The 14,413-nt window shown below is 45.4% G+C and overlaps 1 protein-coding gene across 2 annotated transcripts in view; it reads left to right on the forward strand.

Annotated features, from left to right (window-relative positions):
- The first annotated feature begins 11,638 nt into the window (after nucleotides 1-11,638).
- slco3a1 (solute carrier organic anion transporter family, member 3A1) overlaps nucleotides 11,639-14,413 on the forward strand; it is a 268,172-nt gene continuing 265,397 nt past the window's right edge. The window contains exon 1 of one of the 2 annotated variants that reach the window (XM_038813327.1): nucleotides 11,639-11,892. In XM_038813327.1, coding sequence (XP_038669255.1) covers nucleotides 11,752-11,892 — 141 coding nt within the window. In that variant the 5' untranslated portion in view covers nucleotides 11,639-11,751. The remainder of the gene's footprint in view (nucleotides 11,893-14,413) is intronic. The other variant, XM_038813328.1, reaches the window with a different exon arrangement.

Raw genomic sequence — 14,413 nt, forward strand, 5'->3', positions numbered from 1 at the left:
ACGTGCCAACGCACGAGTGGACCGACTCCGGACCCTCCACAAGGACCTCTGCCACCCAGGGGTCACTCGTTTCTTCCATTTTATCAAAACCTGCAAACTATCCTACTCCATCGAGGAGGTCGGGACCGTCACCAGGAACTGCCAAATCTCCGCACTTCTACCGGCCAGGGAAAGTGCATCTGGTGAAGGCTTCCCGCCCCTTTGAACGCCTCAGCCTGGACTTCAAAGGGCCCCTTCCCTCCACTGACCCCAACACGTACTTCCTGAACGTGATTGACGAGTACTCCCGGTTCCCGTTCGCCCTCCCCTGTCCCGACATTACCGCTGCCACTATCATTAAAGCCCTCCACAGCATCTTTACCCTGTTCGGTTTCCCCACCTACGATAGGGGGTCCTCCTTCATGAGCGTAGAACTGTGTCAATTCCTGCTCAGCAAGGGCATTGCCTCAAGCAGGACGACCAGTTATAACTCCCGGGGAAAGGGGCAGGTGGAGAGAGAGAACGGAACGGTCTGGAAGACCGTCCTACTGGCCCTACGGTCCAGGAATCTTCCAGTCTCCCGCTGGCAGGAGGTCCTCCCCGATGCACTCCACTCCATTCGATCATTACTGTGTACCACAACCAACAAAACGCCTCATGAACGTCTCCTTGTCTTCCCTAGGAAGTCCTCCTCCGGGACCTCGCTTTCAACCTGGCTGACAGCTCCTGAACTCATTCTGCTCCGCAAACACGTGCGGGCTCACAAGTCGGACCCGCTGGTCGAGAGGGTACACCTCCTTCATGCTAACCCTCAGTACACCTATGTGGCGTACCCCGACGGCCGGCAGGATATGGTCTCCCTCCGGGACCTGCCGCCCGCTGGATCCCCACCCACACCCCCCTCACCAACCCCATCCTCCCTCCCACCGGCGCACCCCACGGCTGCCCCCTTCCCAGGGGTTTTGTCCTTCCACTGGTCCCACCCAGGGGTGATGAAGCTGAGGAAGCCACGCTCCCGGAGTCACGGATGCCCGAGCCGGCGCCTGCATCACCGCCGAAACTGCAACGATCACAGAGGACGACCAGGGCCCCCGATCGACTAATAGCTTCATTATGAAATGTACCTGTAAATAAATACCTGTAAATAATTTGTGTGACATGTAGAAGGCAAAACACTGTACCACCGACGGGTACCGCCATAACCTCCACCACTGTATAATGTGAGACCACCACCCCCGCCGGACTTTTTTTTTTAACAGGGGGTGAATGTGGTAGTCGGTATTAGAGGTATTACGGTACTTAGGTTGGAGGTATCTGATGCTGTAAAATCATTGGTGTTGGAGGTACCTGATACTGTAAGATCATTGGTGAAGCTGCCTGCTGGTTCCGCCCAGTAAGGCGGAGTATAAGAGTCTGTGTTTCCCTAGCTGCTGCATTCTGTACCTGCGCTGCTGGGGGAAACATCTAGTTCAAAAAAGCCTTCAATTGTCCTACAATCTTGCTTCGGGAGCTATTGATCGTACATCAAGTACCCAATTATTTTCTTTTCAATTAAGTGTAGTTTAGCGTGGCCGATCCATCTAACCTGCACATCTTTGGGTTGTGGGGGTGAAACCCATTCAGACACGAGGAGAATGTGCAAACTCCACATGGACAGTGACCCAGGGCCGGGATCGAACCCGGGTCCTCAGCGCCATAGGCAGTAGTGCTAACCACTGCGCCACTCTGCTGCCGCAGAGGGTGTACATATTGTTAAGCAATTGTTGAAGAAAGCAATGGGCAGCCAATCTGATCCATATCTCGCACTATTGAGTTACAGAGTGTCACCATTGTCTCATGGTCGATCGCCAGCAGAGTTACTCATGAATAGAAGGTTGCGTGCCACACTTCCGTCCTTGGAAGAAGGAGGAGAATGCAGTGATCCTGCAGGAAATGCAAAACACTGAAACAAAGCGAAAGCAGTTCTATGATAGAGTGTCGAGAACTTTACCACCTCTGAGTAATGATGACATTGTGAGAATAGAAGATTCAGGCAATTGGTCGCCAAAAGCCATTGTAGTTGAAGAAGTAACGCCTCGTTCCTACAATGTACAGATGGAGGAAGGGTTGGTTTTCAGAAGAATTCGTCGCACTTTTGAAAACCAGAGAAGACTTTCACAACAACGTGATGGATGACGAATCCACGTCAGAATCAACGCAAGCTGCTGTGTCAGATAGTTCAGCAGTTCCTGAGCATGAGAATGTCATGGAGAACATTGAATCTATAAGTTCTGAGCAGGAAGGTTAAACTTTGGGAAGATCAACCAGAATCAGAAGAAAACCTGATCGACTCCATTTGTAGATTTGTTCTTGTGTGTGTATATACACACATATACTTGTTAAACCAGTTTCAAATATTTACAAAAATAATACTGTTTGACTCACAGGCTCAAGATATCACATGTAAATGTACTGATGATAATGTATTAATTTATTCTTTCAAACGAAAGGGGATGCAGTGATGTCATGGTGGTGTTGTAATTAAGTGGATGTGAAAGTCAACTAACTTCAGACTTGCTGGAGGAAGGTCAAGAGAGAAATTGCTTGTGCATGATTTTACTGCTATTTGTCTGTTTTGTATACAGTTTACCCATAATTAATGTCAATAAATCATTTATAGCTTTAGTTACATGTGTTCTTATAATCAATCAGGCCATATGACAAGAACATACAAGAACCTCTCCTGAATGGGCTCCATCCTGGAGCAATGCCAGTGATGGGACACGTTGGCTGTGCAGTAAACAGTTCACGTAGCGCGAGACAGTCACTGTATATGATACACAAGTTTGGTCTCACATTAAGAGAAAGACATATTAAAGCTGAATATGTGACACGACTGACAGGTCATGCATACAATCAACTTTGTCAAACAGACATTGAAAAACATCTTAGGAAATAATAAGAATAACTAGATAATATCTGGCCAGGAGGATATAGGGGGAGGTATGGATATAGATCAGTAAAGCTCATTTCTTCACAGTACACAAGGACTAATGCTGGAAAACTAATTATGGAAATCATGAGCCAGCATTGAACAGCAGATGTGGAAGGATGAATCTGCATGCTGGAGTTTTGCTTGATTACCACAGGGATCTGGAGACATTTTGCAGAACCTCCCCTTGGGAGATTAAGATCACAGTCCTACTGCAGCATTAGTCAAAGCTGGAGATTGCAATGTGCAGTTTGCAAGATCCCTGCTATACTGCTGACTCCAAACCATATCCTGTCCCTGACACCTTCTCCCCAAACCCACGAGGTAGTAGGTAGGTTGGTCTGCCTTTCCAAAATCCCAAAGGCGGAAGACTTGCAGGTATGTCTACAAATGTGGTCTACAAAGTACGATGGGAAAGACAAAAGTGACACTTTAAAGACACTTTATATTGCACATTTCAGGACCTCAAGACATCTTAAAATGCTTTATAAACAGCAAAGCATTTCTGAAATGTAGTCACCTTTGTAATGTAAGAAACGGCACAGCGAATTTGCACAAAGCAATATCCCACAGACAGCAATCTAATAACGTCTAATTGCTTAATGGTATTGTTGCTGGACTAGTAATCCAGAGACCAGGATAATGCTCTGGGGACCTGGGTTTGAATCCCACCATGGCATGTGGTGGAATTTAAATTCAATAAAATATCTGAAATGAAAAGTCTAATGATGACCATGAAATCATTGTCGAATGGTGTTAAAAACCCATCTGGTTCGCTAATGTCCTTTAGGGAAGGAAATCTGTCTACCTTACCTGGTCTGGCCTACATGTGACTCCAGATCCATAGCAATGTGGTTGACTCTTGTATGACCTCAGGGATGGGCAATAAATGCCGACCCAACCAGAGACGTCCACATCCTATGAACGTATATTTTTTAAAAATCCTTCCCTGGTCTGGTCAATATGTGACTCCAGATCCACAGCAATGTGGTTAATCTCACTCAGCTCAAAGGCAATTACGGATAGGCAACAAATGCTAGCCTTGCCTGCGACGCCCATGAAAGAATTTGTTTAAATAATCAACTGTTTTAGTGATGGGGCAGCACGGTGGCACAGTGGTTAGCACTGCTGCCTCACAGCTCTCGGGTCCCGGGTTCAATTCCGGCCTCTGGTGACTATCTGTGTGGAGCTGGCACTTTCTCCCCGTGTCTGCGTGGGTTTCCTCTGGGTGCTCGGGTTTCCTCCCACAGTCCAAACATGAGCAGGTTAGGTGGATTGGCCGTGCTAAATTGCCTTTAGTGTATAAAAAGGTTAATAATATTAATAATAATAAACACTTGTTGTCACAAGTAGGCTTCAATGAAGTTACTGTGAAAAGCCCCTAGTCGCCACATTCCAGCGCCTGTTCGGGGAGGCCGGTACGGGAATTGAACCCACACTGCTGGCATTGGTCTGCATTGCAAGCCAGCTATTTAGCCCACTGTGCTAAAGCAGCCACTGGTTGTGTGGGGTTACTGGGTTACGAGAATAGGGTGGAGGTGGGGGCTTAAGTGGGGTGCTCTTTCCAAGGACCGACTTGCTGGGCCAAGTGGCCTCCTTCGGCACTGTAAATACTATGATTCTATATGATTCGACTTTGTTAATGGGGATAATAATGGCCAGGACACTGTGCAGAACTCCTCTGCTTTTATTTGAAATATTTTTTAAGTGTAATTTGTTTTGCATATCTTCAGACACATTCTTTTCGGGCAACAGTGAGGAAGTGGAGGAAGGATTCCCATGCTGATTATCAGCCCGTTGAACCACATCAAACTCCTTCATTGGCCAACAAGGCCTGGCGTGGGACTTGGAGTTAGAGCATCTGACCCAGAGGTAGAGACACTACCCACTGCGTCCATATGAACTCCACCGTTTTGAATAGTGCTGTTGTCATGTGAGAGCACCTTTAAGAAATAGGGGTTTATAAATGGGGGTATATATAAGTATCTGTAGTGAGAGTACCTTTAAGAAAAGGGTGTTCATTACTGCCGTGATATCAGAGAGTGGGTGGAGCTGGGCTGTCTGTCTGCTTTTTACTTTCGTTTTAGGCTGTTTGCTGCAGGGTGTGTTTTAGCTTCCTTTTCAGAGCTGGATAGCTGCAGTCACAGCCAGAAGGTGTATTAGAGTCTCTCTCTGTAATCTAAAGACTGTAAATCGATCCTGGTGATTTAAAACTAATAACAGTAGTGACTTTAACCTGATGTGTTTCTGGTAAAAGGCATTTTAAGTCTTATGGATCTTAAAAGGAAAGCTTAAAGGATTACTTAGTGTTGTATTCTTTGAGGGTTGTATTTGAATTAATGGTTGCTAAGATGTTCACTGTATGTTTTAAAAAGGTTAACTTGAGTTCATAGAATCAACATTGTTTTGCTTTAAAAAAAACGTTTCAATTTCTGCTGTACCTCACCTGTAGAATGGGCCGTGTGCTCCCCATACCACAATCTATTAAAAGTTGTGGGTCAGGTGAACTCCATGATACACTTTAGTGTTCTCTAAACCCTGGCCCATAACACTATGGAATGTTTTGTGGTCACTGGAATAGGCAAATGGAGCTTTACAGTTTAACATTTCAACAGAAAAACATAATTCCCACCAATACAACATCCCTCCATATTTCTTTAAATGTGTCAGCACATATTTTCTATTCAAGTCTGTGGAAACAGACTTGAACCCACAACCCCCTGTCTCAGAGAGAAGCTGAGCTATGGCTGACACCCAGACAAGATTATACTATCCATTTATTGAGTGCTTCCGGCTGTCTTTAGCCCCCTTTTTAAATCTCACTTTGTACCACTGCAGAAATGTGGTCCAGAGTGTGTCAATCCCAACAGAGGGAAGAGTGCTGGGATTGATTTGGTGTAGGTTCAGCATTTGGAGACAGCTTCCATGGTTATGCAGACACTATCGTCCAAGTATGAAACCAAAACCGCAAAAATAACTGAATCCATTCAGATCACGTTTATGACAGGAAAGGCTCTGCATCTATGGAATGGAGGCCATTACAGACCAAATGGTTATTTGCTCATCCCATTATTTCTTACGTTGTTCAGATAACTCAAATGACTTCCACTGTTAACCAGATACAGTACAATTATTTACGTAACCAATATTTACATATGCTGTTTGTGTCCTCCTTTGTGAAGACACAACCACAGTATGTGTTTAGTTGGTCAGCCATTTCTTTCTTCCACATTATAAATTCCCTTGTTTCTGACTGTACGGGACCTACATTTATCTTCACCAATCTTTATCTCTTCACAAACCTATAAAAGCTTTTACAGTCAGATTTCATGTTCCACACAAGCTCACGCTATTTTCCCCTTCTTAATCAATCCCTTTGTCTTCCGTTGCTCAATTCTAAACTGCTCTCAATCCTCAGGTATGCTTTTCCCCAGCCAATTTGTATGCCTCTTCCTTGGATCTAATACAATTTCTCATGTCCCTTGAGTCATGGTTTGGCCATCTTTTCAGTTCTATTTTGCACAATATTTTTGCAGTTCACCCATACGCTCTTTGAATGTTTGCCATTACCTATCCACCTCCATCCCTTTAAGTAATGTTCCCCAAGTCCATCATAGCCAACACACGCCTCATACCATCGTAGTTTCCTTTATTTAGATTCAGGACCCTAGTCTCAGAATCACCTAAGTCACTCTCCATCTTGATGAAGAATTCTATCATATTATGGTCGCTCATTCCCAAGGGGCCTCACACAACTAGATTGCAAATTATTCCCTTCTCATTCCACAATACTCAGCCGAGGATGACCTGTTCTCTAGTTGGTTCCTCAATGTATTGGTCGAGAAAACCATCTCATATACACTCCAGGAATGCCTCCTCTATGGTTTAGTTCCTATTTTGATTTTCCCAATCTACATGCAGATTAAACTCTCCCATAATTACAGACATTCCTTCATCGCATGTATCTCTAATTTCCTGTTTAGTGACATTCCCAAAATCACCACTACAGTTTGGGGGTCTATGTACAACCTTCATTAATGTTTTTTTGTCCCTTGCATCAATCTCGAATTAGATAAGGTATAAATTTTTAAAACTCAGAAGTATTGTAAATATCAAAGGCTCTTGATCCCATCCAATCACTGAAATCTACTGTGGGTGTCAAACTGAGACATGTGGACAAGAGTTTTTCAGCTTCAAACCCCAACCTGTTTTAAGTTATATTATCCCAGTTTGAACAACAACAACGACTTGCATTGTTGAAGTGTCTTTCAGGAAGTAAAACACCCCAAGGTGTTTCAGAAGTGTGTTGCCAAACAAGATTTGGCACAGAGCCTAATAGGGAAGGGAATTATCAGGGAGGTCTTAACAGAGACGAGGAAGGGGGAGGAGAATTAATGAGAGAGTTCCATTAGTTAAAACATGGTCACCAATGGAATGGTGCAGTGATAAAAGTCAGGTACATTCAAGTGATGAGAACGGCAGGACTGTAAGTATCTCAGAGAGTTGGCTCAGTGAAACCCCAACAGCAGTTGGGACAGCTAACTTGGCAGACGCTTCTTAGCGGGGGCAAGAGTTCAAACTCACCCAGAGTTCTTGTTGCTTGATCATGGCCCTGTGTCTCCTGCTGGAAATGTGTGAATGTTGAGGAAAACAGCACTGAATGTGACCTCGTCCTTTATGGTCTAAGGGCCTGAAACTCAACCAGTGATTTTTATCAATGACCTGGATGATGGAGTTGGGTTGGTAAATTTGCTGATGACACCAAGATTGGTGGAGTAGTGGACAATGTGGAGGGCTGTTGTAGGCTGCAAAGAGACATTGATAGGATGCAGAGCTGGGCTGAAAAGTAGCAGATGGAGTTTAACCCTGATAAGTGTGAGGTGATTCATTTTGGTAGGACAAATTTGAATGCGGATTACAAGGTTAACGGCAGGGTTCTGAATAATGTGGAGGAGCAGAGAGATCTAGGAGGTCATGTCCATGTCTGAAAGTTGCCATCCAAGTGGATAGAGCCGTGAAGAAAGCCTATAGAGTTTTAGCATTATCACCAGGGGGATTGAGTTTAAGAGCCGTGAGGTTAACTGTACAAGACCTTGGTTAGACCACATTTGAAGTATTGTGTGCATTTCTGGTCACTTCATTATATGGAGGATGTGGAAGCATTGGAAAAGGAGAAAGGAGATTTACCAGGATGCTGCCTGGATTGGAGGGTAGATCTTATAAGGAAAGGTTGAGGGAGCTAGGGCTTTTCTCATTGGAGCGAAGGAGGATGAGCGGTGACTTAATTGAGGTGATGAGAGGGGTAGATAGAGTGGACGTTCAGCGACTTTTTCCTCAGGTGGATGTAGCTGTTGCAAGGGGACATAACTATAAGGTTCATGGTGGAAGATTTAGGAGGGATGACAGAGGTAGGTTCTTTACTCAGAGAGTGGTTGGGGCGCGATACGCACTCCCAGCTATGATAGTGAAGTTGGACACTTTAGGAGCTTTCAAGCGGTTATTAGATAGGCATATGGAGTGCACTAGAATGATTGGGAGTAGGTTGATTTAATCTTAGTTTCAGACTAGTTCAGCACAACATCGTGGGCCAAAGGGCCTGTACTGTGCTGTACAGTTCTATGTATCTGGATTCACAATTAAATAATTTTTTTTCAGCAATGCTCCAGATGCCAGCAAGTGATCATAGCGCCATAACTCAACAGAGGTTTACACCGTCAAGGAGGAGACGAGAACATGGGTGAGAATCAAGAATTACACTAGCATGAGGAATTTTTCTCTGCCTATTCCATGGTTTATTCGCAGAATCACAGAATTGTTACGGGTCAGAAGGAGGCCATTTGGCCCATCGTTTCTGCACCGGCTCACCAAACGATCGTCATGTCTTAGTGCCATTCCCCTGCCTTTTCCCCGAAGCCCCTGCACATTGTTTCTATTCAAGCAATCAGGTAATGCCCTTTTGAATGTCTCGATTGAACCTGCCTCCACCACACTTCCAGTCCGTGCATTCCAGACCCCAACCACTCACTGTGTGAAAAGGTTTTTGTCGCATCACATTTGCATCTTTTGAAAATCACCTTAAATCTGTGCCCTCTCGTCCTTGATCCTTTCCCCTCTAATTTGTCCAGCCCCCACATGATTGTGAGCATCTCTAGCAAATCTCCTCTTAGCCTTCTTCTCTCCAAGGAAAACATTCCAACCTCTTCAATCTATCCTCATGACTGAAGTTTCTCGCCCCTGGAACCACGCTTGTGAACCTCTTCTGCACTCACTCCAATGCGTTCACATCCTTCCCATAGTGTGGCACCCAGAACTGTACACAATACTCCAGCTACGGCACAGCAGCACAGTGGTTAGCACCTTTGCTTCACAGCTCCAGGAACCCAGGTTCGATTCCCGGCTTAGGTCACATTCTCTCCGTGTCTGCGTGCGTTTCCTCCAGGCGTTCTGGTTTCCTCCCGCAGTCCAAAGATGTGCAGGTTAGGTGGATTGCAAAAATTGCCCTTCGTGTCCAAAATGGTTAAGTTGGGTTACTGGGTTACGGAGATAAGGTGGAAGTGTGGGCTTAAGTAGGATGCTCTTTCCAAGAGCTGGTGCAGACTCGACGGGCTGAATGGCCTCCTTCTGCACTCTAAATTCTATGATGCTATGAAACTAGCGTCTTGTATAGGTTCAGCACAATCTCCATGCTCTTGTACTCAATGACCTTAATAATAAAGTCATTGGCGGCATACAGGGATGGATGAAGGCAGGAGGTGATTGCAAATCAAATATTTCAATCATAATCCTGTCCAATGTATTTTTATAATTGCCATGGTGACAAATATATTGAGCCACTGTCCCAGCTTCCACTGCATCGATGTGCACCTGAAGTACACAATCCAAATACATTTGTTAGTTATTTTTTTAGAAAAAAGCTCTGTTAAAGGTTAGCCTGAGTTTTAAAATAATTAAACGGGTGCGACAAAATTGCTCTTTTCCCAGTTCCACCTATCTCCTCCTTGACACAGCGCCATCTCTTGATGCAAAGTTGCTGAATTGCTGTTAAATGGCTCAATGGTCACTAGAGAGGGTTGGTCACTTCCAGTTCGTTCTAGTAGCTAACGCCAATCACAACGAAAGCTGAACATGCCCTTTTAAATATGGGGACCGGTCCATTAATACCATGTCCTGTATAAATAATTGCAGTCGTGTGGTACTGGATAATTTGCTACATTTTTTTTAGAAAGTTTCACTCTTTGCCAGTCGATATAATTCCTCCAAATTACACACATTTTTTTCCCTCCGATCACAGATCCCTATTCTGCACACGGAATGCGAAAAAGTATGAATAGATCAGAAAATATATCCTGAAATAGATTTTAACCATTATATTTTTTATAAGCAACCTATATTGGAGTGAGCGTCAGATCAGATTCCAATATAGATGGGGACAGGAACAGTCATCTCGGTAAACTCAGTTCTGTGCAGAATAGGGGCTTTTTTAAAAAAAAGATCCGTCCGAATAGTTTGCTGGAGATTATTTTTTTTGTGCACATGGGGGGTGTTACGCACTGCAGAGTGCAGCTGCTGGTGCTGTAAGGGATTGGTGGGATTGCAGGTTGGGCTAAATGAACCTTTAATTCGAGATTCGGTTTCCTCGGAGAGGAAAATCAGGCAATAATAAATCCCACACTCATTCAGCATCTCCACACACGCACACACCTCGGTGCAGTCCCAGCAACTGGGGGGTGTGGAGGGGCACTTAATATTTTCCAAATATACCATAGCCAGGTGACTTTTAGCACCGTTAACTTTTACCATTGCACTGGCTAAAAGGCTTCTTTAAGCAGAAGTTTGCATTTTTGGACGCAATGTATTGATTGCTTTTCGTTGACATTTTGTGCAAATTGTGATGTTGCTGTGTTTTGGGATTGAGTGTTTATGAGCTAACCCAAATGGCAAATCTCAATCAGACGAGTGGAATAGGACAAGGCGTGCTTTATTTTAAGCGTTCTGTTTTAACCAGACCTCCTGTCCATTTCTGTATATGTGTGTGTATGAGAGAGGCAGGTACAGGGAATAGGGGGGGGGGGGGCTATCTGTCCCCTTTATAAAGGAATTTCTCCTCCATCGTACAGAATAATGGGCAGGCTGTGTTACAGGTGAATGTTTTCTCAGCTTGGCTGCCTGATTGTTCTCTCTCTCTCTCTCTGTCTCTCTCTCGCTCTGTCTCTGTCCCTCTATGTCTCTGTGTGTCTGGTTGGCTTGGAAAGCGGGTGAGTGACTATCAAGCAGTGGATTAAGGAGCGGTGGAGCCGTCCACGCTGCTGCTGACGCCTCCGACACAGCTGAACGAGTGTGTGTGTGTGTGTGGAGGGAGGGAGGTGGAGGAATGCTTTGGGAAGAGCCAGCCCCGCTAGCCCAAACCAGCCAGCCCAGCTCGGGGTTGAAGATGCCCGTCCCTTCCTCCCTATAAATGTGGGGAGGGCCTTTCTTCCCCCCCTCCGGCAGAGAGAGGGAGACTGCCCAGTGAGTCAGCTTCACCCAACACAGAGAGAGACAGAGAGAGGGAGGAGAGGGAGGGGAGAGGTCCTGACTGAGGTGACAATGGGGAGCTGGGAGGACATTGCATTGATGAGGAGGATGTTGGAGAGGTGATCCTGGAGAGAAGTGGGGTAGGGGGTGGGGGGTGAAGGGAGGGGGGTTAATTTAGATAGAGGCAGGATCAGGGCTGACATCTCCCACTCTGTGTGTATTAGTGTGTGTGTTAGTGTGTCGCTGTCTAGCTGAGGGGGAGAGGCACAGACGAGCAGGTTAAGAGGATGCAGAGTGGACAAGTGCGGAGCAGCGGCGCCAGCAGCGTGCAGAAAGAGGAGAAGAAATCCTGCTTTTCCAACATCAAGATCTTCCTGATATCAGAGTGCGCGCTGATGCTGGCACAGGGAACGGTGGGGGCTTATCTGGTAAGACGAATTCAGTTACCTGGACACCCAGTAATCCCAACTAAACCCGGATAATATCAATTATTGCAATGTGTGTGTGTGTGTGTGTGTGTGTTTAAAGTTGACCCTAACTGGGGGACGTGGACATCTAACCTGTGCCAAAATAAGAGACGGTGGATATATTACACATGGTCATTTCAGAGAAAATACAGTTTGTAAATGCACTCACCAGCCTGTCAATTTGTATTAATCAGGTGAAATTGACATGGGTGCACAGATAGAAGTGAAAGCGTAAATTAAGAAGTCCCCCCCCCCCCCCCCACACACACACAGACACATAATATTAAACAGGTAGAAAGAGAATAGTTGGATATATTAATCCGTGCAGTCCGCAGTTAAATCCTATTATTAGCCTGTGTGTGTGTGTGTTGCAATTCAGTGATTGATAAGATGTGAAGCTGCTGATTGCATTACCTATCAGCGACATTCTGCTTTTACACAGATTCACGCCAACACAAAATTCATAAGACTACATGGGAATTCCAGCTAATTCTAACTGCAGTGGAGGGAGAGGCCGAACTGATTTACTTCACCTAGTTATGTTCATGTAATTCTGTCAGATTTTCACTGCATGTATGTATATATAATATATATATATACATATGCATTTTAAATATATCCATGCATATGTGCACTTACATGTTTACAGGCGGGCAGAAACGCTAGCATTTTGGAACAAAGAATTAGGATAGCCAACCGTTACCTAAAACATGATAGATTGCTGTTTCTATGGAAACATACCGTGGTTGCTGGGGACTCTTACATAACTGTTATCAATCAGTTACTAAGTAGGATCTCAGGATTGTGCTTCATCAGTTTGCTCTCTATTTAGCTTACCTTATATTCAGAGAGACCAAATCGCCAGATTGCGTCAGGGTCATTCACTAATTGAATGTTCAGGGTCGTTCTGTGTCTATTTGCCTGTCTCTCTCTCTCTCTCCATGTGTGTCTTTCTCTCCCTCTCTCTCTCTGTCTCTGCCTTCCTGATTTTTCTATGTCTTTCTCTGTGCCCCTCCACATCTTCTTTGACTGCTCTTTTGCTCTGCCTCTTGCTTTCCCCATCTCTCTCTCTCTCTCTCTTCCTCTCCCTGTGTGAAAACTGTTTCCAGAGACACGTGAGATGTGTTCTCATTTGCCTGTTTAAAATTTGCCCTCTTGATGCTGACAGCAGCTTTAGAGGCCAGTATTATTATTATTTTTTTTGCATCTCGCATTCTGCTGCCATATCTCTCCTCCACAATCTCAATCAATCAGGAGCCTGCGTAAAAATCCCCAAGAAGGAAGAAGTCACGAGTGAGGGGGAGGTAGCTGTCGCAAGTGGCTGTGCGGTTTTATTTTGTGCTTTGTACGCACCCTGTAGCTGTTTAATGGTGAATTACTTGCTCTTTATGGCGAATGATCATTTCCTGTGGATCTGGCATTTGTTGTCACTGCATATTTCTGCCCATAAATAACACTTTATACAGTTGTACCGCAGGGCTTGTCATTAACAGATGAGGTTCTTTTTGACATAATGGGTCCTGTCATTAGGTAATGAGATTTGTAGGTGTCAGAGCCCAGACCTGATCCAGAGGAAACCATATGTGCTGGATATGAACTGTAGGAACTTCTGAGGGACCTGCTTATTCGTGGTTCTCCTACTGGCTGAGGGCCCTGTCTGATGTGGCACTCACTCAGCTGTACAGACCACCCAGATCCCCATGTGCAAACCCTTGATCTGGGCGGGGAGCGGTGTGAGGGATACTTCCCACGGAAGCCACAGATGAAAGTTGGGGGTCGTCAGCTCAATGCATCTTCCAGCCCCCACTGCACGCATCCCGTACCCAAGTTTGAATTACAAGCACACAAGAAAGCCAATCGGTCCGTCGTCCATAGAATGATAGAATTTACAGTACTGAAGGAGGCCATTCGGCCCATCGAGCCTGCACTGGCCCCTGGAAAGAACACCCTACCCAAGCCCATACCTCCATCCTATCCCCGTAACCCACCTAACCTTTTTGGACACTAAGGGCAATTTAGCATGCCCAGTCCACACATCTTTGGACTGTGGGAGGAAACCGGAGCACCCGGAGGAAACCCACGCACACACGGGGAGAACGTGCAGACTCCGCACAGACAGTGACCCAAGCCGGGAATCGAACCTGGGACCCTGGAGCTGTGAAGCAACTGTGATAACCACTATGCTACCGTGCTGCCCAATACCAACTTTCTGAAAGGCATACCAATTAACCCCTCCCTACCCCCCCCCCCCCCCCCCCACCGACTCCCCGTTCTTTTCCCATCGCCCTGCATATCTATCTTTTTTAAGGGAAGAGTAAAGACTTTTTGAAAGTCCAATGTCTTCCAGAGCAGTAAAACTGATGGAGTTTTAAAACAAATTCTCAACACCTTCACAGGCATTCACTTCATCATACTGGAATGCACAGATAGGGACATGCTGTTTTCAAACATACACTGCTAGTACATGTCTGGGGAACGATGG

Source organism: Scyliorhinus canicula, chromosome 12, assembly GCF_902713615.1.
Source record: "Scyliorhinus canicula chromosome 12, sScyCan1.1, whole genome shotgun sequence".
Lineage (NCBI taxonomy): Eukaryota > Metazoa > Chordata > Chondrichthyes > Carcharhiniformes > Scyliorhinidae > Scyliorhinus > Scyliorhinus canicula.